We start from the raw sequence: 27185 nt of genomic DNA on the forward strand, positions 1-27185 counted from the left end.
TGGAACGGGCTATCTTAACAGCGTCTTTTGACAATTTAGTAAAACTTCACACACAAAAAAAACTAAAAACATTATTTAAAACAGCGCCCAATCATAATAAATAACAATATAACAACTCGCGGCGCCATAGCCCTTGAGGGCCAAGGTCTACCTAGAGACTGACAGCCTCACTCCCACATGCCTCAGCAAAGGTGGGCGATCATCCAACCAGTTAAGAGACTACGTGTGGTCAGCACGACGAACCCCCAGTCGTCGTCCTAGGTTTCCATGATCGGGTTACGCTACTCGTTCCTAGCTTCACAATCTCTTCAGGATGTGGGTGGCCCCCGGTCTCATGTACATGCCGAAATCTCTGGAGAAAAGTGGTTACGCTTCCTCCCAGGAGACTCGAACATGCACGTGTCCCGTTATCCAAGCCCAAACGTATTTACCTAAATGTTTCGAAAACAACTGTACTTGTTTTTAAGTTAATCTACAAACTTACATTTTTGTTTCTGCAGTGGTCGCAATTAGGAGGGGGGGGGGCGGAGCAATTGCAGTCGGTTTAATGAAACACATACTTGTATAGTGAATGGTGACTGTAAAGACTACGATTTCCCCGCTCTAAGGCTCGAAAAGTGTTTTTTTTTTCTATGGCAATGGTGGGTTAAGTAAAAGTTATTTTTAGGGTTTTGTTATTGTTTTATAATTGGGATCAATTTAAGATATATAAATACATTTTGGACAGAGGCAGAAACTACAAAACTGTTTAAATTGCTTAACAGCAGAAAATTAAGACATCAGCATTCTCCTTGCAGTGCAAATGTTTTGAACTTGTCAACAGGGGTACAAATACGGTAGACAAGAGCACCTTTTGATCGGCAAGAGATTCCAAATTATGAGTGGTTACTGGACACCATTGAGTGGTAGTCAATATAAAAATAATAACTCGAAAAACAGAAGAAAGAGGATAATGGCCATTCTAAGTGTGATGCAATATTTTAAACATGTGAATTGCATTTGGATTTGGTAGTAATTGTGGGAAAGGGGAAGTTGTACTGACCTAATAATGTATGGAGCAACCATAACCCACAACTCTTTTATAGATTGAAACATGGAAGTGGTGACATTTTTACATTAGCCTAAGGGCATTGATATTTTAAACTGGCTTCTGTTAACACTAATGGTTGGGGAGAAGAGAGCAAATTTATCACTGGAGAGGCGGCACGCCTGACAACATTACTTTGGAGCTATCTTTGCACACCAAAGTAATCAGTTCAGAATTGTTTTAAACGTGGAAGATGATACACATATTGTGGTGATACTGTGTGTTTGAGTTTTAAGTCCACTTTACGAACAGACAGGCAAATTGGATCTATAGTTTGTAGTGGGATCTAAACCACTCATAGATGTCTGCAAGATTTTTCGAGGAGGAGAAGGGGGGGTCAAGGTATCTCTCACAATAGTGTTGCCCCTACTTACCTTTGAAGTTATCATGTTCCTTCAATGCCCTTAGAAAAAGTAACATAAACAACTGTGACTGAAATTAAATTGTGTGTGAAATATATTAAATATCAAGGCTTAAAAGGTGATGACATAACCACTATGCTACAGGGGGACCCTTCAATTCTAAGGTTCAGATCCTCAGGGAGAGGATTTCACTAGAGCACGAAATAGTTCAAACAGATGAAGCTAGATAGCATACGGAATTCAGAGATTCTTCACTCGAGCAAATAACACTTGAAAAGGCATAATGAGCAGTATACACTCGAAGCCCAGTAGTATATGTATAACTGTACTGTAACGACCCTGCGTGGTCGCCACATTTAATGATCCTGCACGATCGCCATATTCTTTAATGTATAATTATTAATACTTGCGAAATGCCCTGCGAGGCTTACACTTTTGGTTCATCTTTATCTAATTTTGAGTGCATTGTTGTTAAGCATGAAACATACATTGTTGTGCATAGTTTATTGTAACACAAGGGTTAAAGAAAGCATGCTAAATGCCCTGTGAGGCTTAGACATTCAGTTATCCTTTGTTTGTTTAATCTTATGCACAGTAGTTGTTGCTTAATATGTAACTTGCATTGTTGAATCTCTTTGTCTTGTGCATAGATTGTAAATTCATTACTGTAACGTGTTTAGTTTAGCACACACGTGTTAAGTTTGTATCACCACATACTAGTGATTTTTAAAATGAAAAACATGATAATTCTTAACGCATGAGTTGCAACTCGTAAATTGAAGGGATTTGCAACGCTGCAGCAAGCTTAGTTCCGATATCTTCTCCACCCGCCTCAGTGCTGCCACTAGACAGTATATAAGCGAAGCAGCGAGGCCCGGAGTTCAGTCGACTGCCAGATGACGACTGCGAATGACCTGGTTCCCAGATCTAATCTGGATGCTCCCCCAACCAGGTTCCAATAGCCGAGAAGCCAGAAGGAAGGAAAAGAAGAGAAGCAGATAACCTACCTAACTACCAGGTCTGCCCAATACGAACTTGGATTGCTCCCTTAGGTAGTGGCGGCCTAAGCCCAAGTCTCCTGGGTGCTCTTGAGCCTATCCTTTGTACCCTGCCATCTCTTGCTACTGCCTGGACATACCAAAGGACCTGTCCGTTCCCCTGCAGTAGTCCGAGTGACCCGCAGCATCCTTTGTTCCCAACTCCTTTGCGATTCCGTAGCCCCGGCCCCTCCCTCGCGATTGCTTTAGTGACTCCCTCGGGCTCACGTCCGTCACTCGCAATTAACTTGGGCACCTTCCAACGTTGTCCCCCTTGTCGGCGTGGCACGTGACTACTACAAAGGCTGCTATTGGCTACATGAACAAATTGATGCCCCTAAATTAAATAAGGTCCGTAATACCTCCCAGGCACCTCACTGTGAGGAACAAATGAATGGTCCCTGTCCTCCCTTATCTTCTAGACCTTCAGAGCAGTGCTGACATCTGGTGTAAGTGTGCTAAACAGGTAATTTACAGGTGTGGGTAAAGATAAATAAAGTTTTACTGGTTGACCTTTTACCTTTCCTTACTAAACCCTGCAAGCCCTGAGATACTTTAGAGTACATGTCTACGGCTGGTTACAAGCTAGCATACTTGGGTACGCTTTTGCTTCACCTACTGGTGTAGTGTGTAGCACACAGGTGGAACTTTGCAGTACAATACAATGATTTCCATTGTATATGCTTGAGCATAGTGGGAGACTCGAGCAAGTACAAGCGAGCGAAAGTGGTGCCATGCAGTACTCTAGTTCAGATATTTGGGAGCTACTGATGCTACTGAGAAGTGATTGTGGTCAATTTTGGTCTCAAAAGCCAGAAAACAGCAGCAATGGGACTCAATGTGTTCACACCTAACCCAATGAATAGTTGTTTGGCAAGTCTTGCCCTCTAAACTGTTGTTGCATCAAATAAGATTAGTTTAAGTTACAGTATATTTATTGCTGTACATGACTGTTACTAATACATTCAACAATATTAAAATAAGTGACATATATTTAGATCACATCAGTTAACACAAATGCCAAGAAAGCATCAAATATATTTGATATAGAGAAATCTTTCCCAAGTACAAAATATAATGAGAAAATAACTAACAGAAATAAATGTTGGTAGAAATTATTCCCTTCACACACTTCCTGTTACAACAAATAACAAAGTTAATCAATAATGTAAGGTAGGTGCATTTAGTTCCAACTAGTAGTGGATTTCTTGAAAAGTATAAACCTGAGGACAATCCCTAGACAGTCCTTAATCCAGGACTGAATACTTGTCCTAGATGCAGTGTTCTTGCATGTTGGCTTCAGTTACATTTTGTTTATAAATACAGTAGAGCGTCGATTATCCGAAGTAATTGGGGGACATGGGTGATCGGAAAACTGGTTTGTTCGGATAATCGAACTGTACATGTTTATTTGCCAAAAAGAAGTACTGTACAGTAAATTTATTCATAAAAACAGGCATCTCTTTAAGTATGTATTACAAAGTAACATACAAAGGCAACTTTAGTAGGAATATATAGTATGTGGTACAGTTTATTAAACAAAAATATGTACATATTACATACGCATTTTGCATGAACAATACACACAGTACACAAAATTAACGTTTAAAAAAATCCTTTATTTTGGTCTGTCTAAGCAAGCCTACACGCTTACGAGCAGCTAAGTCACGTACTTTTTTCATTACAGATATCTGAAAGTGAGCGAGTACACAGTTCGGTTAAGCGGTCGTTCGGTTGACCGACGTTCGGATAATGGACGCTCTACTGTACTGAAAAATTCATGAATGTTCAATTCTGTGGATCTTCTTGTACCACAAAATGCATTTACAAATCCATGACTTTCTTCTATTATATGCTAAGCAGGTCGCATTTGTGTTTCTCTTTTCTCAAGCATATTGCAATATACAGTGCAATCATAATATATAATCTAGATATCAAGAGCATATTTGGAGTATTAAAGAAAATGGAGAAACAGGACTCACTCAACACATACAACAAAAATCATGTACTGGTTAAATGTAAATTTATGAATAGTGCAAAAGTAAACACAGAATTGAAAATTATTAAAGAACTGTTCAATATTTTATTAACAGAATGTAACAGACAAACATGCATAAGAACTGCTTACGGGATGGAAGAAAATCACAGGAGAAAAAATACACCACTTCGGTGCTTGAAACTGAATAAACAAACAAGATTTTAAAAAAATTAAATGTAACTTATATTAAGAAAAACAATAAATATTAAAACTCACGGTGTTACAATGCAAGACAAAATAATATAAATAAAGGAATAAAGGAACAATGAAGGGAAAAAAGGGAGACAAATATCAAAACTATCTTCATCATGCTCCCTGATGGAAGACCTTCTTGATGCAGTCCAAATATTTTGCATCTATATTATACCAGACAAGGACACAAAACAATCTAGGGTTTAACTCAGAACAAATTAGCTCCCAAAAACTATCTTTCACAAAAAGTGTACAGATACAAATGAATGCTAACAATACAAAAGCATAGGGATGGAGTTTACCTGCCCAATCACTATATTCAGGCATCCTCCATGAGGACATTGGTGGCATTGTCTCCAGTCCCTACTATATTTGATATGTCCTCATGATCACTATTGCTACTGTCCCAACCCTATCTCTCTTTTATTCATAATTTTCAACTGTAAGGCCTGCTTTAGCATTTCCCTAAAACATTTTTGCTAGCATAAATGCGATGTAAAGGCTTCCAAAAATCTTATAGTAGATAGTACCTTACACGGAACCCTTTCATGTGACATTTCAGTTAGCTTTGGCGATTACAATGTATAATGTATACAGCACGAAAGGCATATCGAGTTACACCATCTATGGTGAGTGCAAGGTGTTCATATTTGAAACAACTAAAATATTTTTTTCATATGTGTACTGTATATGTTATAAAGTATGTATTTAAGTAGCGCCATTGACTTTACCTAATACAGTTTTATAGGAAACTTTATTCCTCTTGCGACTGTCCAATATTGACATTCACAATTATTATGAACTTATTGTAAAAAAAATTAAGGTGTTTTCAACACTGATACATATTTCATTTGTTTAAAAATTTGTTGATAAAATTTGAACATCTAATAAATGGCTGGGAATACTATCTATCATTATGATTGTACAAGTCTGTTAATATAGATATATAATCGAAATTATGATATATCTACATTTTTATTTGTGCATTCAGTGAACTTAACTAAAAGGTTATTTGGGATTAGGCAAAGGTCAAGTCTCACTCTCGGTTCAATAGTTATCAGCTTTTAAAAATGTGAGTGATACATTGTTTACATCTCAAGCAGCCACCATTACATCTGCACTCGTGACCTAGAGGTTACTTCTGATTGGGTATGCTACGAAAAATGCTACAGAAATAGGATAGATCCTATCTTTGAGAAATGCCATGAAATATGCCACGGCATCTGAAATGCCATAAAAGTTTTTAACTTTACATGGTAGCATTTTGGTCATGGCATAAATAACAAATATGCTAAGGAAAATGCTTTCGTCTACAGTGGGACTAATCATGACAACCCAAAGCAGAACACGGAGCAGTGTTCTCAAAATGAGGTCAACTGCTTATACCCACATTCTCAACAAATTTCAGACTTGTAATCAAGGGGTCCCATTTTTGTTACGTGGTGGAGGCACATAGTGGTTCAGATCCCACATCAAACTGTAGGTTCAGTCCCAATTAGTCCTTCTGTGCATAAAGTGGACTTGAAAAAAACTGAAACTCATCAAAATTTCAGCTTCAACCATCCTCACTACCAGGTTCATCAAGAGGTTCCACATATATATTTACATCGGTTCATGTCCTACAATATCTTACCGTGGCACAATCCAAAAATTTTCAGCATTTCAGTCAAATCACCAGTGACCTTGGTTAGGAGCAGGCTAAAAATTGGAACAGTCCTGCAATCTTATACTTTTAAAAGAATGAAATATTAGTCTGAAAATCTGGTACTGTTACACGTCACATAACTGTGCAAAGATAATTTTGACCAACAGCTAATTTGTGAAGACACTGGGATTTCTTGTTAGTTGTACCACAGCAAAACATGCAAGGGTAAAATGGTCAGGCTACCTCCTGCAGGATGCAACATATCATGAAGGCATATGGGGTGGGAGTGTGAGGTGAGGAGGTAGGGCTCCACACATTCACAATCTTGTCCATTTGGATCATTGCAGCTCTACCACAGTAAAAATAAACATAGTGTATATTACTAATATCTAAGCATATACCTTAAATAATGATCAACAGAGATTGTGAAAGGAAAAACAATGAACATGGGTTAAAATTAAGTGGTTAAAAACAGTTTAGAAACTTAAAACACCATGTCCAATTGGTTCCACCTTCACTGACAGACGCAACTTCCTGATATTGATGGTGCTTTAAGTTTCTAACCCGTTTTTAATTTCTTACCTATTTTCCTATTGCAATCACTATTGAAGAACCCAGGAGGATTCAAAAATTTAGATTGTATCTACATGTTAGTCTTTTACACTATTTATGATGTTGCCAGCCTGCTGATCAAGTGCATTAAGTGGTCAACTTTCATTCTTCTCACTGAAGTTCCAAGGTTTGAAACTTGCCCTTGGCACTTCTTTGTGACTGTACTTACATCAATTTCACCTAATCTTCGTTCATCTTTATCATCGCAATTACACAAAAGCAGCAGAACAGTGATGCTAAATAACAAAAATACAACAACTATCATGATGCTGGCAGCACATGGCACTTCAATCTTTCATTATCACAGTAACTTGTATAAATCTTTCTTTTATATATAATGTAGCCAGCAGACAGATATTAAAACAAGTTGTAAAATTATCTCCAAAGAAAAAAACAGGAAACATGGAAATAACTTGCAGAGTAACAGGACATTGAAATTCATAGAGAAGTCTAGAACTGAATTCACTACAGAAACAACACCAAATGGCACAGAGTGAATTGTTACAGGAACAACTTATTTATTCCATTCACGCAAAGCAATTGGGAATATTCATCATTACAACACAGAAGATTCATAATGAACCAATCCACAACTATGCACCAAATGACTGTTCTACAATTGATAAATCATGAGCAACTTCACATAAATCACAGCAAGCTGACGATTGATAACATGCAACATTAACTTGATAGTGTGGCATGCTGCCATTGATAAATGATATCATAGCATGCAGAGTACATCAGAAGAAGGTTCCTCATTCCCATTATTGTCTTTTCCCTGTTCTATTCATCCTCCACATGGCACACACCTTCCTATTTCACTCCACCAATGTTGTAGATGTCCCCGCACATCCTCTTCAGGCTCTCCAACTGTGCCAATTCATCTGCAAACAAGGCTGCCACAATCAGCTACACATAAGGCACAAATGGATGCATACACACAGTTTTTGAAGAGAACAAACTCTGCATTGAAAAACTGGGTAACCCACAATGACAGTAACAGTACATACAGTATATAGCTAAAGAACAAATTTGGAAAAATATATGAATGAAATAGTTAATCTGCCAATTCAACTAAATTTGTAGAACATCTTCTTCTGAGTACTCTGCATAGCTCTTAAACTGGGTCTCTTTGTAGTTATCCCCTTTTTGTTTGTTTGTTTTAGATAACTTTTCTACTCTCAAAATTGGAACAAACATGATGAATTGTGATTACATGAAATGAGCAACACACACATGCCTTACTAGGATTCAAACCTGTGACTCTCGGCATCATACCATGATACCCTTACCACTCCATAACAAAGAACGTCAGGCTTTTTCACAGAACCTTACTTTACCAGATCGTACATTATCTAAACTAGTACTTTGCTTGATCACAGTGAACAAAAGAGTTTAAATATCTTACTACACTATTACATCTGAATACCAATGATCTAATTTTTAAAGATATTGTACAACATGAGAACACTATCGCTTGCCATAAGGCAACAAATATTTTCTGAATTCTACAGCAGCAAACATAGTAATTCCAGCAGTACAAATTCAGAGGGGGCTTATACAAGTATTCACAAACAAAACTCCATGGTGCAACAGCGATATGAGGGTCATGGTTGATCAAGTGCTTTTTTTCTTCTTCACTGGGTAATGTGCGATAATCAAATTGAGTCACATCCCTGTTGTTATTCTTAACGAGAGAGTGAGTGCTACTTCTTTTCAAGTAGCTCCCTAATTCACGAGTGGGTGCAAAGCATTTTAAGGAAAAACTGTTCCTTAGATTATGGGAAAGTTAAAAATAATATCCTTGCACATGTATAGGGTGTTAAGTCAAATTCTGCCAGTTGGCATTGTTCATAATGGACCATTTCTCAGTATTTGAGAACATATTCATGAAACTAACAACTCAATTTTTGTTTCTAATGAATTCAACCCAATTTACACACTTTCCAGAAAATTGTTCTCACAATGCTCTTTCGGTATCAACATTTTCGACTCCCACCGGAAATCAAAATTCAGAATGCTCACGGCAAAGGTACAAAAAACTAACCATTCAGCTACAAGGGAGCAATGAATTAAGTGTCACCATATGTCCCTTAAAATAGTGGAATATCGTGTTTTTCATTAAGGTGTTCTGTTTCTATACAGGATTCGGTACTGTGTTTGTCTACTACTTCAAAACATGTGATTCTTGTGCATCTTTCTTCCTCTTACCAGTAATTCTACAGAAATCATTTCTTCCCATCAAATATAATCATGTCTACTGTTTCCATACAGTAAGTTGCATGTGCATCTAATGTTTTCCAAAAGTACTATCCCCTATTTTCTCTTAAGTATCTTGGTCTCTTCCCCTTCCCCCTTCCCCTAGACAATGCTACAGTACTGAGCAACAGACTACAGACTTGAAAGTCAGAAATTAAATCATCTCAAAAATGTTATTGCAGTGTTCTTATTAGTACAAATAATAGAAAAAAGTTATTCAGAAGGTACATTACACAACATTGTGCAATATCGTACTTTAACTTTGAACAAGAGTTTTAAAAAATCAATAAATAAGGGAATTACAATTTCTAAAAAGACCATAAAAGATTGTTCCCCAACTTGAGGAGGTGGGAGATATCCAACCAGTTACGGAGTGGCATGTGGTCAGCACGAAGAACCCTCAATCATCGTTGTAGGTTTCCATGATCAAGCTATGCTACTCATTCGTAGCTCCCAAATTTTCTCACGATGATGGGAGGGTCACTGGTCCAATACACAGGCCAAAATCTCAGGAGTAAAGTTGTTACATTATCCACAGGAGACTCTAAACTCCACACGTCCCATAGATGGAGCCCAAAACATGATACCTTAGACCAGGCATGTCCAAAGTGTTGATATAGACTCGAATCGACCGGTCGATCGCGGGACGTTTGTTGGTCGATCACAGTTATCTATTGTAATTATACGAATATACGTTATTTGAATTCAACTTCTATAATGTATAATGGCTGAGTAGGTACAAATTTTTGCAAAGATTAACGATTAATAGTAGCTCACTGCCTGTTGTGACAATAAAAAGATCACTACTTGATTGAAGTTGGACATGCCTGCCTTAGACCATACCGCCATAGTGTGGGACTAGGACAGGAAACTAGTTGAATAAAAACATTATATTTGGTGGATATGTATCAGAGGAAACATAATCTTTTGTTGGAAAGGTTCGTGGCTCTAGTTCTAGAAACTGAGAAAACTAACTTTTTAACTAATAGTCCCCTTCAGAGTAGCCACTTCAGCTGTCAACAAGCTACAGTGAGCATCTCTAGAGATTTTAGAAACAGCTGGAGAAAGCATCTTCCAGTATCCTCATCAGCTCATTTGTTGCTAGCTTTTGGATTGCTCATATGAATTGCAGCAAATTGTGCATTTGGGGAAAGAAAAAAAATCAGATGAAGTTCATTTATTTGGTGCTTAGCATAAAATTCTCACACCACAATAACAATGTGTGGCCTGGTAAGTATCATGCACCAGGAACAAAGACCAGATGTCAACAATTCAGTCTTCTATTTCCTAAATCTTTCCGTAAAAATGCATGAAAAAGAGAATGATACAAAGTTCATCAGAACAAAGGTATTGTCACATGTTCCTGTTCTCATAGCCTCTTCCTGATGTGAGCCACACTGAAGGGAGTATGTGCAGTTGAAGACCACTCAGACCATTACCCACAGATTCCTTGCCTTTAAGGAAGACCTATTGTGCCATTCAAATACATGTGTTGGTGAAAAAGCTTGGTGATGAGGTCTGTCTCCATGGCCTGCTGTAAAAGCCTCACATTTTCAGTAACTATCTTTCTTTCACAAAACTTATTATCCACTCTCTCCCTCCCTTCTGCATCCATTGTCAACAAATAATCTGCTGCTCTGACACACAGTGTTTCAAAGAGCCCCATCCATCTGGCAGAATGTCACTGAACAAACATTGAAGAACCCGATAGTGAGACCACATAGTCCATCTCCAAATGAAGAAAAATGGATTAATTTGAGTAAAACTGTGTCACGGGTATTACACAGTTCCAGAACTTGCCTAACAAAGTAACATAGACCAAACATTGCTTATTGAATGCTTTCCTAATGATGCATAGCAAAGAGGTTCTCTGGGGTTACTGTATTTACACGTGTATAATAAGCGTGAGTGTATAATGTGCACCATGGTTCTTGATAGGAAAAAGTGACAAACAATTATATCTCGTATATAATGCACAGTGCAATCCAGATTCAAGAAATGGCTTTCTTAGTTGTAGGTTGTAAAGCTGTTGCTATGCCGATCAACAATGAATTAAATCATTCCTATTCAATGAGTCACCTTTTTTCTATGTGGACCAAGCAGAGAACATTACAGTACAAAGTGAAAAATTGTGGCACATGGCCTTTAAACTTTTATAAGTGGTTTTCCTCATTTCCTCTTTACATTTTCTAAAAAACTTCAAAATATATACTTTTGCTATGACTAATGAAATTAGGAGGCACATTCAGGACCCTCAAACTAGCAGTTAGCAGCACAAGATTTTTTCCATTAAGGCATTTACACACTGCATGTATGTCATATTGTTTGGCCAGTAATACATTTTAATAATTTTCTTTCTCCTTATATTTTCTCTCTTACAAAGTACCATAAAAATCAGAATGTAATGGGCTTATTTCAACTGCATTGTACATAAGTGTCACCATCTTGAATGGAATACTCTTGCCATATTCAGAAACTGCAGAATTCAAGCTTTACAACGATATACATATAACATGATAGGGTTCTGTAAACATTAAAAAATTATTCCGTGCAAAATACGCACCACACTTTTTGGGTCCAAAAATTTTGGAAAAAAGTGTGCATTATACATGAGTAAATACGGTATCTACCAGGGAGTTCTAAAGATAAATCTAGAAACTTCCCTACAACTACTGTGGTCAATAAATAATCTCTTCACGTATTTCTCATACAGTGAATGTACATGCCTGATTTCAGATAATATACCATTAATGAAGATTGTTTCAAACTAGCATTCATTGTTTCAGGCCAGAACATGTAGGCCACCTTCCCATCTCAACTTTCCACCCAAAAGGTCCAGTTCATTATGTTTTTGTATTACATGTCACTTCAAACTTGTCTTGAATCATTGTTTGTAAAAACATGGTAGTTTCCAAGAAAGCATCTCTGTTAAAATACTCATAATAGTGGGCTTCTGCTCTATGCCCATCATCATAAATCAAAAGAAGATCTTATCCCCAGCTACCATAGATTGAAGTTTGGGGGACACTTGGTTGAATTTGGAGACAAGTGGGTGGATGTTTGTTGTATGGGTCAACATGGAGACAATACAGTAGCTGGGGGTTAGTTTGTGAAAATGTTCTTTACTGGGAGACACCATCTTCCTCATGTTTCCCTCACTTTGAGTACTGCCTGTTACTAGTCCCCAATTCATCAGAAAAAAAAGTTTATTTTAATCAAGCTGGGTGGCGCTTTTTGTCAAAAAAAAAAAAGTATTTCTGGGTAACCTAGAAAAACAAAACTTTGGATTCTGGTAATGTCCGACCTCCTCTTCCAGGAAAACAAAGAGTGAGCACACTCAAGTGGCGATTAGTATGATAGAATGCTAAAAAATGGCTGATGAAATCTGGCTAACCCAAACGTTGGGATATTTCTTGATTTTCACACACGACGTGACTGGAGCGAGTTGACACTTTTATTACTTAGAAGCAGAGGTCCGACATTACCAGAATCCAGAGTTTGGTTCTTCTGGGTTAACCAGAAATACATTTTTTGAGCAAAAAGTGCCAATCCCAGCATGTGCCGAGGCCTACGAGTGGTAGCATCGTCACCTTGTAATCAAGAGGTCCTGGGTTTGATACCCGGTGAAGGTACATGGCACAGTGGTTCGGATCACACTTTAAACTGTAGGTCCAGTCCCGATTAGCCTTACTGTGCATAAAGTGGACTTAAAACACCAAATCAATGAAGCTGCCAAAGCTGCCAGACAGGTGACAAAATTGATTTTGATTTCCATGCAGTTTTTTTTAAAAAAGTGAATAGTAAGTTAATTCAAATAGATTACCTCTCTCCATATTCCCGCCAAATGGATATCTTTAGATACTACACTTTAAAGTGGGATTGAAACTACTGTGCAATATGCCTCCACTGGGAGAAGAACCCTAGACCCCTCTTGCTTACAAGGCAACAGCATTACCACTACACCATTGAGTAGTTCCAGTTCCAAATTAAAAAAACGATTCAGAAGTACTGCTCCAAATTTATTATTCTGCATACTCTTTGATCTCCTGTATGGTAATGTTTGTCACCTCTTCATCAAAGAAAATACAAATGCATCTGAAATATTATCCAATTTTTTTTTAACCCCTGATTAACCTGTAAAATGTATATTTTGTGCTTTCAAACTCCTTTCAATGTACACTTCTGCTGCACAAGTCAGTATCACCCTGCTGTCATGGAAATTCAAATTTATCAATATTTCTTTTTCTATTTGGACTAATCCATGTTTATTCACAGGTCAGCTAAATTCTGCAGATTTCGAGGCTTGTATACAAGAAATGTAGCTTGTTTTGTGCACAAAAGTTGTGAATTTGCAATGTCATATAATCCAGTTGTATATTTCTCTGTCACCCAAAACACAATATTCTCCTACAATGTTAGTATAAGATCCAACAGAACCTAATACAGATAAAAATTAACATTGGACTCCAATAAATATTGATGGAACACAAAAAACTGACAGACAACAAGATAGAACCTGAATCTGTAATGAAAAGGCAATCAATAAAAGCAGAATATTACAAGAAAAATGAAAAGAAAGATCAATTTTGAAAATAATTAATATTCCTACATGTGCCAAGATTTCATGCCGCAGCATCTACTTTGAGATGGCTTATCGAAGTAAATTAATTCATTTTACTTTGTTAAATTCTTGCATCTACTGTAAGTATTAAGGGAATTTTATGAGTTTGAAATTGTCTTGCAGGTAGGAACATCAATTAAATTCAACACAATTATGAAAGCATCTCTACTTACCCATCTTTTGTGTGCATGTCGAGTAAAGTTGACCATTCTCGAAGGAGATCATCAGATGCAGACGAGCGACAATCATCTAAGTCAAAGGCTTTTCGTAATGGAGAAGCTTCTCCCAAAGAAACACATTCTAACCTGAAAAAAAAAGCACATGAAAATGTATATTTGAGATCCAATATATCATGCTAATATACGTCTATGTATTATTTTAGAAAGTAAATGAAATGTGCAATAAAAGTTGGCATCAAGAAACTTAAAAAGTGTAGTTCTCACACAGCCTGATCATGCGTGAACATCAGAATTCAAAACGAAATAGACAAATTTTGTACAGAGCCTTAGCATAAACAACAAAAAAAAATACAAAACCTTGAACTGACACTTAAAAATATGGCATGCAATAAATTATACACAATTAGGGTTGAGCCAACGTAAATGACAATGTATCTGAAATTTATTTACAGATACCGGACCAATACTTTCTGGTATTTTGGTCCTTCGCGGATCCTCAAAAATGCCACGCAATACTTTCACAGTCTAATTATCCTGAAAATTATGCAAAATTCGAATTTTTATTTTACTTTGCACCAGTTTTATGAGAAAAACTGGATTTGGTGATAACATAACATGCATTTTAATATTCTGATGTAATTCTTGAATATTTGGTAAATTCTTGGTAAAATGCTGCATATAATTGGAGTGGGATACTTACACACTAATATTGATCAACATTTTGAACAACTTTTAATTATTACAATCAGTAAGAGTATCAACATCAGTATCAGGATCAGTTCCAAGTTCTATCGGCTCAGCCCTATGTACAATCAAATGATTGACAGCTTATTTTGTACCTCTAAATCATCGGTAATGAAGGGATGAATAATATGATGAAATTGATGAAGTAACAAATATAAAGTGATACTTATGACCTGAATCCAGAACTATAAGGTGGCAAGGTCATGAGTTGACCACTCAACATGCTTTTCTGGCTCAGTGAACAGAAAAATGTGTTTCACCACCAAAACCAGTATCTGATTTTAATTTGTTGAAGGCAGGAGGTAGCGGAATGCTTGCTCATCTCTTGATTCACGAAAAAGTAGAATATGGTTCTTCTCAATTGTAAGCATCACTTGCAAAATCACTTACTAATTTCAACTTTGACTTCAAATGAAGGAAGGCAAGAAGATATCAATTTGCAACACTAAAAAAAAGGTAAAGTGTTCCCCTGTGCATAGCACCATGCCATGAAGGCGTATAGGGGGTGTGGGGATAACGCCCCACACTTTCTTGATCCGGTCGTGAGTGGGGGTGATGTGATCAGCATCACGCCCCTGACCGCCTTTACCCCCCAGGGTTTCCCCCAGGTACCCATGTTATTCGACGCTGGGTGGGCGCCGGGGCCGCTTTCACCGTTAGAAAAGTTCCCGGATTTGAACCGGCCGGGGATCGAACCCGGGACCTTGAGCATGGTAGTCAGACGCGTTACCGACTGAGCCACCGCGGCCACAATTTGCAACACTAAGCAAGAAATATAAGGAGTGGGCAGACAACAAAGCAACCATATATGCACATCAGGCACAAGGTACTGTCTATGGCTTGTTCAGGAAAGTGCAATATATTCACTTTTAATATTATCACAAGCAATGAAATTTCACCAACTTCTCGTTCATATCAGAGTCAATTGAACTGAAAGATCAGATCTGATTCAGCACAACGTGTGTGTGATTAATGGTACTAGTTTCTTCTTTTAGCTCCACTGGGTCTGATAACATGAGAAAATTTTTTTTTTTAAATATCAACTTTGGTAATAAGAAGCAAATGGCTGCCCATGATGTTAAATAGTGTATGAAAAAGTAGATGTCAATATGCAGAAGAATAATTGTCTAGAATCAATTTTATTATTTTTATTTTCATTCTTTAACCAATTCTTATGTTGTTCTGATTATTATTCGAAAAATCACAGTGATTACAATTGAAGGAGTCAGTAAGTGAAATTTTGGTCATAATTGAGGTTATTAGAAGATGTACTGAACATAAATAGTTTTCATGTTCATGTTCAATGAGTCCAATGCAAATTGCATGATATGGCAATTATACGCGAAAATTGAGGGATGGTTCTCTATACCTTGAAAAACTCAATAATGACCAAAATGTCACTTTCCATGTTTTATTCCCAAGTCCTTAAATTATCTAAAATATGGCAAGATCCGTGTGTTGATCACACTTCTTCAATTCATGGTACTGGAGAAAAATGTATTAATTGTTTTTCAACAGAATAGAAACAAAACAAACAATCTTTGTGAATGGCAGCACTGAAATTGACAGGCAAAATAAGAAATATATTGAACGAATAACATGGATTTAATATTTATTTCTATTAGTAAATTTTAACTGTTCTTGTGCTATAAATTTAACTATGTTAGTTTTGCTAGTAATAAAAGTTGTACAGTTTAAAACAGATAGAACTATAAAGTGAAAATAACGTCTTAAGCCACTTCCCATTCCACTTGAGAATGGCGTATCTTCCTTGATATAGTGCATGAGTAAAAAGGTAAAGTGCTCCCCTGTGCTTAGCACCATGCCATGAAGGCGTATAGGGGGTGTGGGGGTAACGAGTATTCATCTAAAGAAGTAATGTATCTAATTTATTGGAGTCCCACCACATTTGAACTATAAAGGACATCTACATTCAGGAAGGTAACTCAATTAATAAACACCCATAGGATTTGATTACAGAATGAATAAGGAAGGGTTCTACAGACCATGCGACCACAGAGTCAGAGCATGTATGACTCTCAAAAAATTGCATAGAAGGTAGCCATAGGCATGTGCAAACCCTCCGATTAGGGGGATCAAAAGACTTGAAAGTTCAGTCCGGAAAGAAAAACTTCAATTTATTTCACCGTTTTAGCTTTATTGCATTGATGTGTGTGCGTGCACATTATATAATCAATTCATCCACTCCATAAGAAACAAAAAACAAAAATGATATAAATTGTCTCTGAAATGTGCACGCTCCTTTTCCTCCAAACGAAACTGTTATAGCAGCAACTGTCTGAAGCACTTAGTTGTTCTTACTTCTCTCTCTGGAAATTTCCAATGTGTTACAGAGAACAAATTGCGAGCGAAGCGAGCAAGCAAATTTTTCTATGCAATTTTTTGCAAATTGGAAACAGTATTGATTTAATAGAGCGCAAAAAATTTCACGGGATGCCAGGATATTCTTTTTTACAATTTTTCTCATTCAAATTGTTCGGCGGCCAGGGATAACTCCCGCCGCCCCCTAGCTATGGCTATGAACTTGACAAGACTGTAAGAAAAGCAGATAATGGGAGTGAAGCGAGCAAGAAAATTTTACAAAATTTATTTGTATAAAATTTGAAGTCAAGGAGGCAATTGCCTTTCTGTGGATTCCTGCAGGTGCTCCTGGCCGTCTGGAAGAAAGAATTCAAGATATACGTGAAAACTAATTCCATCTTTAGTATCCTCTTGTCCTGCTACTCTTGCTTTCTTTTACTTCAGTGTTTGCCCCCCCCCCCCACCTAGAATTCACAACTTCCCCTTCCCCTGAATTGCTTTGAACTTTCATCGGGTTGAAAAAACTTAATTTTCTCGTATAATATCGTTTAATAACAGCGATAAGATTCCTCTACACTAAATTTCTAGGTGAAAGTATAATGTATGGCATGGAACATCTGGAAGGAGGGGGCAAGGATGACCACACCTCCCCCTTCAAAAACGAATGTCAGCCTGAAAGTATATATTTCACACGTATAATTTGATTTCAGTCATAGTAATTTACATTAATTGTTATGTAATGGAGACGCAGGAATGCCATAATTTGAAATTCAAGTAGTGTTTTTTGAGAGGGCAGCACTATTATCTTGGGAAAAATCTGCGAATCCCCATGATTAGGGGGGGCAATTGCCGCCCTCACCTTGCCCACGTCTATGTTCATAGCCACTGGCAAGATATGCCACGTAAAAGCATTCTTTACTTGTGAGATGGCTGACGTTAGTTTCATATGGTAAGGTTGAAATTCTACAAGAAATATGAAGGATCAATGAATGGCTGACAGAGGAGGGTAGAGCTTGCTATAAGCTGAAACACTATTGAGAAAAAGGGGAAGCTTGATCTTGAAGATGTTAACATTGTGGCACCTATGGGAATCTTAAATTTAAAAAGTGATCAAAGTGAAGGGTGTTTTTGACAAAAATTTGGATTTTAACTTTTGTTGCTGTGTTTTCTACACACAAGATTTAATAATGAGGTACTCTTGAAAACACCACTCTCCTTACCTGTCAAGAGATTCATTGAATGTACTCCCATCACTTTGCTCATAGTCCAGCATCATATCATCTGATGTTATGCTTTCACAAGGAGACAATGTGTCAAGAGATGTCGTTCGGCTTTTAGAAGAAGGCCGAGCAGGACTATCTTCAGCACCAGAACATTTTGCTGTGAAATAAATAAGATAATTACTGTAACATATCTTTTCATTGAACTCCAGAGTTTTTAATTCTAATTAAACAATCATTGCACATAACTTCTATAAAAATTATGCCCTAAACATGATTATAACATGCAATTTACTCAAGAGGGTACCATTACAAGAATACGTTGTCAGGAAATACAATAACACCCTTTTTCTTGCTTTTCATTGCTACAATAAATTGGATGGCCAAAATATCCAGATGGCTGATATTATCCAGAATATATTGCAAGAGCAAAAGTAAATCTGAATGATCCAAATAATCCAGTTGTTTGGTGCTGCCAGATTAATTTAAATTAATATATTTGGATGACAAATATATCCAAAACAATATATGAATACAATTAAATCTGGATTTGGCAAAATTTAATGTATAATTCAAACCAAATTTTACAAGTCTTCCATCTTAATTTTTACTTGTTAGATTTTTTAGCATAATTTCTTTATAACTGTATCTGCTATTCAGCTCTTGTATTTAATATTAAGGAGCCTGTACAATTAGAAGAAAAATGAATTTGTAAAAATCACCATTAACATGCCACTTTTCCTTCCTCAATGTACAAGATGCACATTAAAGATTGCCTTTAAGTGAACTTAATATGTTTCTAACTGCTGCGGATAAACTACTTTTGTTTGTTTTACATCATCTCTGGAAGAGCCTAAGTTCTCTAAAGTCATGTTGTTTTCAGAAATAGTTTGAAAATGTTTTGTTTGACCTAGCTGGATAAATCTGATGTAGGAACTATTCCTTCTGACAAAAAATAATAACTAAACAAACAATTATTATGGGCTGAAATTGTTATGGGCTGAAATTGATCTCAATAAATATTCAATATTCCATAAGGACATTACACATACATATATATTTTGATGATTGAAGAACTCCAGGAAAAGTTCACTTTCAATTAATTTACTTTCATAAATAATACTATAATTCCATGTTGTTTTAAGAACAACATATTACTCACCAAAATCTATAGACAATTAATACGTTGAAAGTAATATGGAATTGTTAACCTATTACATTATAAAAAGAAGTGAATTTTCGACTTCTTTTTTGCTACAAATATAAGAATTTTAACCTTAAAATGCTTTAATATTATCAAATTCTGACTTCAAAAAATTCTGAAGTATCACCTAAATATTTTGTTTATAATTTCAGTATCACCATTCCGTTTTCTCGAAAAAATGCAATAATCCACTTCTTTGTAAAAACAGTGATGATAGAAATAATTATTATTATTACTTTTACAAGGCAGGAAATTTTAACTGTGTTTATGCCATGAGTATTATAAGACAAGATTGTTTTTACTAAAAGAAATGAGCCAATGTTTTAAGTGCAACAAACTCTTGAAACGGAATCTTGTGGTCAACTTGAAATTTGATGCAGTACCTGTTAATAATATTAAATTGTGTAATTGTTGTGTTTGTAAACAAAAACAGTTATTTTTCTTTGGGTTAGCTCAGTGACATCGTAATTTCAATTACATGATGGGATGGCAACTGCAGTTTCATTTAATAATAATCTAAAAATAACAGTATGCAAATTTACCACTCACCAGATTTTGAAAGTTCCACTAGTGTGTTGTCAGTCTGTAGGAAACTTTCTGCATTTGGCTTACTAGAGACATCTTGCTGCCCAAATGTTAAACCAGGTTGATCAGCAATCTCATCGTCTATCAGGAAATCCCTTTGATCAGCCTCCGACAGTGAATTGGATGTTGGTGAAGGACTCAGTATGCCAGACTGTTCCCACGAGTTTTCACTGCCTCCTGTAGGGGGTGAGATCACTTCCAATGTAGCTGGTCTTGGAGGACTTTGACCTGTACCCTCTGATGATGAAGAAGACATGGCATCTGTGCTGCTAAATAAACTGTCCACTGACTTTTCAAGGGGAGACACAACAGTAAGAGCAGAGCTTGGATTCGAAGGTGGTATTTCAATGGTCAAATGCACTGCATGAGGACCGGGATGTTTCTTCCCACTGGGTGCTGCTTCTGAAGGAAATTCAAAGGCGACATCTTCGCCTGCCCCATCACGGAAAGTAACTGTCTCGGATGTACTAGCACCGACTGAAAATGCACGACTATCTTCACTGAAGTCATCTGCCATGGCTTCCCCTGGTCCCCAGTCTTCTTGATCATCACTTGGAGTTCCGTCACCTGATCCCTGCTGTTCCGGCATCACTGTTATGGACTCATCTTCGTCGTCATCATCTTCAATAGGTGACTTTCCTTTTTCCGTACACGAGCGATCTCTCCAAGCCTTTTCCTCCTCTCCAAGACCTTCATCCTGATTATCACGTTTCACACTTGTCAAATGAGTAACGGGTGCACCCAGCAACAGTCTTCCAGTGTCGAGAGTTATCTTATTAATTTCATCACACTTTGTTGCATCACGAGGTATCTTCTTTGCAATACCTACTGGTTTATTTGGTACTTCTGTAACTGGACTGGACTTTTTCTGATATATCATAGCTTTTTGACGGACTACTCCACTATTTATTGGTCGTGGAACACCACATTTGGCTTCATCCCTCTTGATCCCTCTCATCAACCCTTGCTCCTGCTTCTCCCGAAGTTCAAACACACCTGAATTGTTATGTACTACCATCTCCAATGTTCTTGGCCGTCTCTTCGACGGGCTGAGAGCTCTACCGGAATCTCTTAGCCACAATTCAGATGAATCTATCTGCTCTATGTCAAGAAGAGTGTCTGTTTCTCCCTCACCCACACGTTCACTTTCCAATGTTCCCAAACCAGAATCTTCGGCTTCATTAAGCGAATCTAAGGAACCATCTCTCTGTTCTTCCTGGGCCATTTTCCTGTTCGCTGCTGTCTTCGCTATTTTCGACACCTGGCTACCATCTGCATTAACTAACCTATTTGTCGATGGTGATATTAATGGTTTAGCTATTAGCGGGACTTGCGGTTGAGGCAGTTGCCTGCTCTGTAAAGTGTATCGTGAGGTTTTAATACTTTGAACCGGTCCTGGCACTTTTGACTTTGCGTTACCACTACAAGGTGAAGAAAGAGTTAAACTTGCGCTCGACACTGTTGGTGACTTTCCACTACTCTTAGGACGTTGTTTCACAGACAGCTTGGAGTCAGTTGACTTGTTTAAGAGATTCTGCACATCCTGGCTGGATATCATATTACAATTGGCATCTGCTACTGTCTCCTTCTCGGAGGATGAGATTACAGTTCGAAATCCAAAACGATTCACACGACTTGGGACCCGGTTTATGTTTTCCCTTGACCTTGACTTAGGGGTGGATCTCCCTGAAGAGAGTGGGCTGTCTGAGTTGAGGGAAGCTTGTGAAGTTGATCGTTGTGGTGGCTTGATTGCTGATGTCGGCTTTGGCTTGTTAGCAGAGTCTGTTGCCGGTGTCTTCATGACTGCTGGTGGATGCCTTTTGAAGCCAAAAGATGTGGCCTGACCTCTAGTGTATGGTGTTGACCTCTTCGAGCCTTTCTCACCCTAAAAATTGAAAAAAATCTGAAATTACCACAGTGAATCATAGAAGCGTAGCATAAATGTGTACTACGAGGGGCGTTCAAGTCAATCGGGGACTTTTTTTTCTTCCAGGTTTAAATAGACGCCTAGGCTGGAGGTTTTGTATGCAGTAGGAACTGGCAACTGTGTGCTGTTACTGGTAGACGACGCTCATATCCCACGCTTCTGAATAGACCGTTATTCAAGATGGCGGACAACAGTATGAACGTCTACATGGAACAGCGTGTTGTGATGAAGTTTTTAGTGAACGAGGACAGAAAACCTGCTGAAATTTACAGAAGACTTCAGGCTCAGTACGGTCATGAGACACTCTGTCGCAGTAAGACATTTGAATGGTGTAAGCGCTTCAAAGATGGCCGTATCTCTATTACTGACGATCCCGGTCGTGGTGGATCAGAGCCACGGCAGTCATTCCTGGGAACATATAGCACGTGGAATGTGTCTTTTTGGATAAACAGGGGATTATTCACGTTGATCTTTTACCCCATGGTGTCACTATCAACAGTGAGCATTACTGCCGTGTTCTGCGTGATGTGCATAAGAGTTTACGGAAGAAACGTCCGGGTTTCATCACAAAGGGTGTTCTCTTTTTTGCAAGACAATGCACGACCGCATACCACTCAACGCACATTCCAAACATTCCAGGAAATCGGCTGGTGGATATTACCACCCCCACCCCCTATAGTCCTGACTTAGAGCCAAGTGATTTTCACCTGTTTGGACCCCTGAAGGAATTCCTTGCAGGAAAACATTTCAACACTGATGATGAAGTGAAGAATGCTGTCCTACAATGGTTCCGCCGTAATGATAAATCTCTCTATGCCGAATCATTCCAGGCGTTAGTTAAATGCCGGGATAAGTGTATAACTGTAGCAGGAGGTTATGTGGAAAAATAAATCCAGTTACCACACTTTGAAATTTGTTCTTCTATTTCTTAAAAAAAAAAGTCCCCGATTGACTTGAACGACCCAGGTATATATCGATTATTTAATTTTCTACTTCACTTTCTCATTTCTGAAGCATTTTGCAAATTGTTCACTCCTTTTTACACACAGGGTTGCAAAATATATCATGTTCAAATGCTTAATATCCTTGGTGGAAAATAGTTAAAATCAAATTGCATACCACAAACTTCTTTCTAAGCCTTGTTCTCAGTCTGACAAAATAGGTACAACACTTACACTTGTTAGCATATATATCTAGGTTGGCCGCAGGATTTTTTCTCAGGGAGGCCAGAGTAAGATTTCATATCTTGTCCTTCAGCCATAGAAACTTTAGCTATTATTATTATTATTACTTCACAAATAATAAAATTCAAATTGAATTGAAAATACTTTGGTGGTGTATACACGTTCAGACTTGAATCTACTATTTAGATAGAAAACAGCCCAGCGGTTGAAAAACACTGGCACTAAAACTGAAGTAGAAGCAAATAAGACTGGCCACAAATGGCAAAATAATAATAATAATAATCTGGCACGGACCTACAGTTTGAAATGAGATCCAGAGCACTCTACCTCCACTGAGGATTGAACCTCAGACCCCTTCTTATTACAAGGCTACAGCATTACTTTATTCCACTCCAGAGACCCATTCATGATTATAAAAGGAACATTCTATCAAAGAGCAGGCCTTTTCCATCAACAGTACTTGCAATTTGTTCTCTGTGATTTACAGGCTAAATGAAATTTAATCTCTGATGAAGTAGCTAACATATTCAGACCGAAGCTGAATACATAAGCAGTTATTTATTAATTATAATAATTACAAAAATTACTATCATTAATAAAAATAACCAATTATTGCATGTGTCTGATATAGGCTATATTTTTTCATTCACTAAAACTCACAAAATACAAACTAATTTTTATTAATGCTTTCTAGTTTGCAGAAGTGTATTTGTTTATTAAATATAATAATTACAATAATTACTATCATTACCAACCAATTATACACTTTCACTTGCATGAGTTTCTCGAATGACACATTCAAAGATGGCGCCTGATATGCTCACCAAGTGCATTTTGCCTCCTAATTAAATTACATTTATGTTTTTATGTACAAAAGTAATAAATAAATATTGGGAACATCCTAGGAAACAATGTAATTTATTATTTTCAAACAGTTGAAAAATCTAAAAAAATAGAGGTGGTGGGCTGCGAAGCGCCCCCCCCCCCCCCCAATAACTCCTCAGTTAGCTTTGGTTAAAATTGTATCTGAACCACTATGCAATATGTGTACACTGGAATTGGCCAATATCTGTCTTCTGGTTGCTACATGATGTAATTTCTTTTAGCTAGTTGTAAAATATGTCACTACAAACCTGTAAACTCATAACAGTAACTTCAAGTGAAATAGGTTACCTGTAATTGGTAAAAAGCAAAAAAAGCCAAAATTTCAGTTTTTTCCCCCAAAAAAGCCGACTTTTTTGCAACTCTAGTTTCCACATATGCCATATCTCGCAAGTTAGGTCATTATTATTTTAATGCTGATGTACAAAAGCTTTCCTTTTTCACAATGGAAACAAAACGCTAATATTCATAAAAATGAAAAGTTGTTCCACAACTTTAGTGAACATTTCACTCTTTTAAAACTGTCAACAAATGTGTAATTCGTTGATGGTTTTGCCTACTCGTGGTGAAACGGACGGGGTTTCAAACACAGAAACGAGGTCAGAACCCACGGAAAAAATATATATTGTCGATAAGCATCGAGAGAGGAAAGTTCAAGTGAGATAAACACTATAGATGAAACGAAACCCGAGTGAAAGTACTCGCGGTAATTGGAAGTTGAAAGTGTGTGAACATCAAAACTAGCTTTAATATAATAACTTTCATCTGATCACGATTTCATTTTACTTTTAACTGGAAGGATTAATACGTATCTGCGCCTGCAAAAGCAGGTTATATTGAAAACATATAGGATTTGAAGTATAGATCGCAGGAAGCGAAAAACGTTCTTCTGGAGAGTCAATCGAATGCGAGGTGTATACCAGTTACTCTTACATTCCCACTCGACATTTGAGCGTGATCGTTGATTGTAGCATATTTACTTGAGCCTCAATTCACAAGACCGACGATATAAAGCAATTATTATGTATCAACATTGTCATAAGTTTTATCGCAATTGCCAATATGAAACGTTTATGTTTATATGGAGACCCAGGGGGAAAAACGATGAATGTCGATTTTTCGCCCATTTTGAGATCGCAGCGCCATTTGATAGTTCAGAAGCTGTACTATAAGAATGAGAACGGCCTTGGTTGGGAAACGATGAGAAGTGCCTGAAAAACGCATTATTATTTTGGCATATATTAAAGTACTTATGAAAAGAAATACTTTGTTTTTCATTTCCTGGCAAATCGTCTCGAATGAACATTCATCGTTTTTCCCCTGGCCCTTCATATATTATTCAATTACGTTTTTAGGATGCTACAGTGAAAAGAAAAATTCAAGTATAATTCCAGGTTTTCTAGAAAAAATCCCAATTCGAAGGCTCAATACGTTATAATTAGTAAATAATTTAGAATGCTCCTTGCAAAAATGTTTTCAAGTCATCAACTACCCACCGCAATTCTTACGCCGTACATTACGGTTCAGACTACCGAGGTTCAACAGTCGCTATACATACACAACAATATTTATTTCCCTGTTCAGTGGCCTCCAAACTCACCCGAACTAACCCCGTTGGACGTAGACGGGGAGCCGGAAAAAGATCCAGTACACACAACAGCTGGAAGAAAGAATTCAGTAGGTGTGCCGTGTCTCAGTACATAACATGTTCGAGAGTAGTCAAGGACACGCATTTGCTTTCAACTCAGAAGTCTCCGTGACTGACAATTGCGTGTGGTCATATGTATTTGGTGAGCACATCGAATAGATACATTTTCTCCAGTCATATGCACATGACGACTTTTGTGCCACCCTGTAGTATAGTTTGAGAAGTAAACTATACACTATCTTGGGAATCTCTGGGGCAAGGCCGGTTAAAACAATAGAGAAGGGAAGAAAGCGAGTGGGCGGGGCGAAGCAAAACACGCTGCTACCAAAGACTGGTACCTGCAGTCGCTTTCCCCCCTTCCGCGCAATCCCGTTCCTTCGCACGTGTTCATTGGTCGAGCCTTCTCGAGTCACTACTTGCTTTCGTTCACTCGCTCCAGAGATTTCCGTAACAGAGTATGTACACTGACCAAGTTGGTTAATAAAAGTTCATAGCCCAGTCTAGTTGGCTGCACTTTTTAACACTCGGTGCAGTGCACGTATCCAGTGTCAAAGTGGTGCAAGGAAATTACGTTCAGCCAACTAGACGGAAAGCGGTGTTCGAGTTGTATGTTGCTTTAAACGGTCATTTGATTAGTTAAAACGCACCACGCGACCATACACCAAACATACACCGGTCCGAAAGGTAGTGGAGAAGGTGCAGACAACCAAATACATTACTTAAATCGAAATCAACGACTCGGTGTTGCACCGTGCAACCAACTAGACGCTTCGGTGCAAACAGTCAAAGCGAGTCAAAAACTGCAGCATATGTTTGATGGATCGTAATTTCCTTGTTTTGTTGAAAACCTGGCATCCTCAGAATAGTCAGCAATAACAAAAGACAAGCTCACAACAGGTAGTAAAGATTAGTTTCGTAGTCTCGTGGTACTTTCTTGTTAACACTTAATGCAAATCATATTCCAATTTGCTTCTACTTAGCTACTTTAAGATATTGCAGGAAACGCCCATTCCCCCTCACGTTTCCGCAACGCGCATTATACCCATACACTCCTAGGCACACACACATCAGCATAATCACAACCGTGGCACGTCCGTAACTTTTCCAGCATTTACTTTTAAATCAAAAGGCAATCTGCAGCCCGATCACGCATAGGCTGCAAGGGTGGAGCTGGTAACACCGTGGACATTCGACCGTCAAGTCTTGCTGTCTACTTCCAGCGTAGATGGTTGGAACTGTAAAGCATAGGAGTGCGCAAGAGGGGGCAGTTGCCTTCTAATACTCTCTCACTTAGAAATTTAGCGTAGAGGAATCTTATTATCGTTATAAAACAATATTATACTGTTAAATTGCCCATACATTGGAAATCAGTAGCGGCGATTGGGCGACAAAAGTTGGGAAGGGGTAAGGACAGTTTCACTTTCCCTTGTCGACAAT

The 27185-nt window shown here is 37.7% G+C and overlaps 1 protein-coding gene across 6 annotated transcripts in view; it reads right to left on the reverse strand.

Annotated features, from left to right (window-relative positions):
• Positions 1–27185, reverse strand: part of LOC145994796 (uncharacterized) — a 184369-nt gene that overhangs the window by 100291 nt on the left and 56893 nt on the right. For all 6 annotated transcript variants that reach the window (XM_083131089.1, XM_083131088.1, XM_083131090.1 and 3 more), the window contains 3 exons: positions 20072–21992; positions 18319–18478; positions 14027–14158 (listed from right to left, as the gene is read on the reverse strand). In XM_083131089.1, coding sequence (XP_082987215.1) covers positions 14027–14158; positions 18319–18478; positions 20072–21992 — 2213 coding nt within the window. The remainder of the gene's footprint in view (positions 1–14026; positions 14159–18318; positions 18479–20071; positions 21993–27185) is intronic.

Source organism: Lepisma saccharinum, chromosome 11 (assembly GCF_977018435.1).
Source record: "Lepisma saccharinum chromosome 11, izLepSacc3.1, whole genome shotgun sequence".
Taxonomy (NCBI): Eukaryota; Metazoa; Arthropoda; class Insecta; order Zygentoma; family Lepismatidae; genus Lepisma; species Lepisma saccharinum.